Source organism: Natrix helvetica (genome assembly GCF_964273705.1).
Source record: "Natrix helvetica genome assembly, chromosome: 1".
Classification (NCBI taxonomy): Eukaryota; Metazoa; Chordata; class Lepidosauria; order Squamata; family Natricidae; genus Natrix; species Natrix helvetica.
This window is the reverse complement of record NC_138548.1, coordinates 153275806-153281805: the sequence shown is the minus strand read 5'-3', so window position 1 is coordinate 153281805 and position 6000 is coordinate 153275806. Positions and strand designations below refer to the sequence as shown.

Genomic DNA, 6000 nt, shown 5'->3' with positions numbered 1-6000 from the left:
GCTATACTCCTTGATCCCTGATGTCTTGTGTGTGTAGCACACTGTAAACAAAATTATATATATATATCAGTAATCCTATCATTAGGACTGTGGCTCTTGATTTTGTGCAGTGGGTTTTTTGGTACTCTTTTGGTTTATGGTTATAAGAATTTCACGAAAGAATCATAAGGATTCTAAATCTGTATTGGCTAAAATAGCCCCCCCCCCCCAAAAAAAAAGAAGAGAGAGAAGGCTTGCATTTTTACTGCTAAATTATACCTGCCCCCCCCCCCCCCCGGCCCCCATGATCCTTACAGTTGAATTCTGATGAAGGTAGTTGTAAGGCTTCCCTTCTTAATTAATCCACTGTAGTGGCTTCTGAATAAATAAGTTACATTTGGATGGCTCTACATACATGTAGTAGCTGGAAATAACTTTGGAAAACAAGGTACAGGCTATAGATGAGCCTCCAGCCAAGAATCTCTAAGTCGTTTGGCTATTTCTAAGGTAGAGTTATCATAATCTCTTCCTGGTTTTTTAATATCATTTTGGCTGATTCAGTGGCATGTAGAAGCAAGAACGATTAGCGTAATAATGTAACGACAGAAGAACTACCTGCTCTGAGTTACAAGTATGGCCCTTTTAACTGATTTGTGCCTTTTACCCGTGATCTGTCTTCCTATTTTGCAAAGAAAGTGCAACCTTGGGCTGCAAATGTACCTTTTAATCCTTTTCGTACATCCATTGGAAGCAGTCCATAGACTTTATCGAAGGGCACTAAAGCTGCTTGGTCTATTTCTGATAATGCATAGTAGGTACCGTTATAATTTGTCTTTATTTGCCTTTGTGCAGCTAAGGCGGACTTACGCAAGACTGCATCGACGATTAGGCTGCTTTTACTGTTTCATTAATGAAGCTGCAGACCCTAACAAATGTTATTGTCATAAAATAATCTGCAAGTTACTTTCCAATAATCAGGAACCTTAGAATAACTATTGAGATGACTACTCCCAAGGTCTTTGATTTCTAAGAAGCTATGAAAAGCTCAGAACCTATCTGCGCTCAGATTTCCAAAAAGCGCTTCCCAAGGAATTACGCATCTTTCACAGTAAGCTTTTGAGGTCCTGGGTTATCTGAACCTAACTTTACTGTCGGATGAATATGGATATAAATAATTAATATGAAGAAAGAAATTTACTTAATATATGAAGTATCAGAGTAAGCCATCAGTATCAAGGAAATATTTCCATGTTGAACTTTATTTCATACTTATTTTTTAATGAAAATGAAACAAGCATGTATCACAACAAAATTCTTGATTTTATGATCTCTGCCTAAAATAGAACTCTGCCTGCCATGTATTTTGCCTGCTTCTAACCAGAATTGACTTTTATGTAAAGAAAAGATAGGGTATTCATATAGCAAAATAAACTGGGGAAAGTGTTAAAGCAAGAGAAAAAAAAGCTTAAGGCTTAAAAGTTTTGGTGTTCAGAATTCTTAATAGTTACAGCCTTATTTGAACAAAGAAAACATGCACTGTAGCTGTCTGAAGAAAACATCACAATTTACATTAGGAGAAAAAAAATGGTCATGATTAAGTCAACATACACATTTAACTGTATTGACTGGAAAGTAATTAAATATGTATTTAAAGATTAATCAAAGATCTGATTCAGTTTCTTATTTATGTATAGCCTTCTCCTGCATATTTCCTTACTCTCATGAGACATGCTGCTGTTACTGAGTAAGTGGGAGATGTTTTAGCAGAAAACTCCCCGTCTTTTTTGAAGGAAATGGAGGATGCAATGGGCACATGCTCATGCCTGAAATGTTCATCTTTTGCTGGATTTTGTGCCTTTATAAATTATAATTTGCCCTGTTAGTAGCTCACGTTTGTTTGTACTTATTAATCAAAGCTTAAGAAATATAGGAGAATTAACACTCCATTTACATTTTTTCCCCAGAATATACAGTATAAATATAAGAAGAACCATGCCAGAAAACTATATGCAAAATTTGCACACTATTATTGCATGCTTGTGATGATACTACATGCCAAATAGTATTAGCTTATCAGCTTTCAAACTGATCCTAAGTTAAACTTCAGATCTTTTATCGTAGATTTCATCAGTCCTTAAAAGGGAAGAGTATTATCCCAGAGTACTTGTAAGCTGTAAAGAAACCCAGTCACCAAATATTATCTAAATGCATTTGCTTTTCTGCCCCCAATTAGATATAATGGCAATTCAAGTAATGCCTAAAAAGTTTGTTCCTGTTATGTAAATCGATCGGAATTCATTTTTCTCAGCTTTGGGGGAAGGTTTCCCTCCATTCTGCCTCCTCCTCCTCCGGATAACCTTTGAAGTTTTGGTGGCAAGTCTGCCATAGATTGGCTCATAGGGTCTGATAACATTTTTGTGGTCTTAGATATCAGTTTCTCTTCTGAGTTTCCAGGGACAGAACTTATTCGCTGAAGTTTCATAGGAAGATCCCCCATGCTATAGGCTTTTTCTGAAGTAGTAGAACTCATTCTTAACAGTTTTTTAGGAAAGTCTTCCCTTCCAGTCATTTTCTGTAGTTTGGAGGGTATCTTTGTACCAAAGTCATCAAGGCCATCTAGACATTCTATAGAATTATTCCTTTCTTTACTGTTCCCTACAGCTGGTGCTATTAAAGGGGAGGACATAAGCAGCATTTCTTCCTGTTCTTTCACACTGTAAGGTGGAGTATGAACTTCAAAGGTTGCATGGAACTGGGAATAGTCTACTTTGAAAAATCCTTCTTCTAAGGAAATGACAGGAAAAAAACGATGACCCCAGAGAACCTCATCTTCTGTGTATGATGTTCTGGCTTGACAAGTCATTCCTGCAGTCAAAGAGCAAACAAAAACTTAGTGAATTACTTGGAAATAACATTATCTACACATAAAACACATTTGGTTTGATTTCCAGTTCTCTGGGCATAATTTCCAATAATATCAATGGAATGTGAGGGTGCCCATGTACATGTAACACATGACAATTGCTTCTTCTGAGAAATTTTGCCGAATTGTTCTATAACAATTGTAAGTTAGGGACATTCAACTCCATTTCTGGAAGGCTGCCATCTTGTTCTGCTGCATATGTGAAATATTTGGAATTGTTATACAATTTACTTTAGTTAACAGACAAAACAAAAACCATGCTGAAAATACATTAAAACAAATTACATGAATCCTTAGATAAAAACTATAAACCAGGAGGAAGCAAAAGACAGCCTCTTCTAAAGGAACTGGGTACTGCAATTGGAGTTACAGTACATGACTGATATTCTGTGAATTCATAGATATCTTAGGCATCTGGGTGGATGAATAGATAATCCATCAAAAGTTCAGTTTATTAATCCAATTTAAATGTAGCTAGTTAAAATCTATAACTGGTATCATAACTAAGTCAGATCTTGTTTGACCACATCATCTTTGGTTGACACTTATTTTCAGGAAGAATACTATTCTACCCCAAACATACTGAAACTGTATTCTATGTCTACTTCCTGATTAAATAATTTCTATTTTATCTATCTTAAATTTCAATGCATTATCTCTCATCTAGTCCATTACAATCATCAGATACTCAGAAAATCTCAGATATTTCACAATAGCAATAGCACTTAGACTTATATACTGCTTCACAGTGCTTTAAAGCCCTCTCTAAGCAGTTTACAAAGTCAGCATATTATCTCCAACAATCTGGGTCCTCATTTTACCCACCTTGGAAGGATGGAAGGCTGAGTCAACCCTAAGCCGATGAGAATTGAACTGCTGAACTGCAACCAGCAGTCAGCAGAAGTAGCTTGCAGTACTACATTCTAACCACTGTGCCACCATGGCTCAATACAATAGGATTTAATACATTAAAATTCTTAACTTACTAAAGTACTTTAAACTGTCTCTTGAAACTTACATCTATAGAGCCAATCTGCCTCCCCCACCATCCAATTTAAAGCCTACATCAATCCAGCCACCATGCATTTGATAAATGAGCTGCAACTCACAAAAGTTTATGACTTAAGAATATTTGTCAGCTGGAGGTGGTGCCATTTTCAATCTGCTTTTTGTCTCCATAGATTAACTTGGCTCCGATTGTACAATATCAAATGCTGATCTAGAATATTAGCAACTTCCCTAGTAATTAGATGAAAAAGGAAGAGCAGCCAGTTATCTTCATATTGATGTCGAAGCATTCCAAGGCTTTTCATGGTCTCTCCCAGTAGTTCCATGGGCTACTACTCAACCGGGCATAAAACTGGCTTCTAAGGAATAACATCAATCCCCAAGCATACCCCATTTGAAAGGGACTAACCCATACTTGATGCCAAATTAAAATGAATTATTAATAAAATGATTATCTTGAAATTAAAAAAATGCTTAATACAAACAGGGAAATACTAGAAACACTATCTCTCGGAGTTAGTGACTACTGCTACTATTCATATGATGGAGAAGATGCCTACCAAGCATGTTTCTAATGACATTATCCTTTCAATGAATTCCAGTATTATTAGATTTCATGACTGACTGATTTCTATATTAAGAAGTGTTTGATGAGAAACATGTTATACTTTCATACATTACTGGAGCTTAAATTACCCTCTTTAAAAAGCAAGAGTTGCTATATTCTGCAATAAGGGAGAAAATGTAAAATGCATATTGCCAGCTGAAGGCTGTTGCAAACTTTCAAGATTTCAAAGTTCCTGAGGATGCAAGATGGTTAGAAAGGGATGGGGAAAACAGAAGGAATACAGCTGATCTTAGAGCCATGTCTGAATTAGATAACATCATATAGAATGAGAATTTGCAAACTGAGTCTTCAGTTTGTCTTATAGCCAATTAGTTATCACATCAAGGAACAAAGTATATTCTAAGAGCAATCAAAAGCATTTCAAGAGTATCAATTTTTCATGTCATTTTCATTTCAGAACAAATAGCTGACAGAACAAGAATCAAAATTCATACTATTTTGATCAATCAATAAGAAATCTGACCCAATTCTGGGTTGTATCAGAACAAGTGTGTCTCTTTGGCTTGTGTTTGTCTTTCAATACAAGCACCGCAAAAATCAACTATATTAAAAAGGATACACTGCATGTTTGTCATCAGAAGCTTCTAGTGGGATATACAACTGGATGTAAGCAACTTATCATGATGCTTGTATTTTAACAATAAAGTCAAAGTCATCTCTGAAGTCAATATTCCCAAAACTGTGACACTTCACTGTTATTGATAACAAAATATAGTTCATTAAGTTTGATGATCTTAGAGCCAATTTGTGATACAGTGGTTTAAAAAATAGGCTTATCTTTTTTTATCTCTTACTTTCCAGGCTGCAGTCATACCAATTACATTTGTTCCTGCAAAATATGCATTGCTTAAATATGTAATGTAGAAGAGAGGGGATTATACATTACAAAAGACCAGTCTTCTTACATCTTTATGCAAATTTAAAATAAGCTTCCCATTCCTTTCAAATTCAGGTGAATTTATTAACAAACCCCTGTCTTTCCTTTTTAACTAGCTGTTGTGTTGTTATTCATAGAAATAAATGCTTCAGAGACAGGGAAGATATATCCTTCTGCCTCAAGCAGGATCTTCTTGGCAAAAGCAGAGATGCTTAGTTAAGCATGTTGCAGAAAGAGAATTTTCCTCTGTCCCTTCCACTCCATGTGAAAGCACTTTTGTTCTTTTGAAAACTGCAAGCAGTTCTTTGGGAAAAGGTAAGGCAAGAAGCTAACAACCGAGTCTAAGGAACAGCATTCCTGGACTTCTGGGGAAAAAGAGGTTTTCTGTTTATTAATGCTGGAAAAAAGTCCCAGAGTCTTATGGGGTTTTTCCCCCTTTCTCTTGGAGTTTATTGTAAGATGTTAATCTGCCTTCCGTTGAGGATCTGTATACTGCAAGAGTCAAAAAGAGGGCTGTGAAAATATCTACAGACCCCTCACATCCTGGACATACATTGTTTCAACTTCTACCCTTAAAATGACACT

At 35.9% G+C, this 6000-nt stretch overlaps 1 protein-coding gene across 1 annotated transcript in view; it reads right to left on the bottom strand.

The window, feature by feature from the left end:
* Nucleotides 1–290: 290 nt before the first annotated feature.
* The window catches only part of KCNJ3 (potassium inwardly rectifying channel subfamily J member 3), a 144140-nt gene continuing 138430 nt past the window's right edge, over nt 291–6000 (bottom strand). Inside the window, exon 3 of the mRNA XM_081937998.1 lies at nt 291–2844. Coding sequence (XP_081794124.1) covers nt 2255–2844 — 590 coding nt within the window. The 3' untranslated portion in view covers nt 291–2254. The remainder of the gene's footprint in view (nt 2845–6000) is intronic.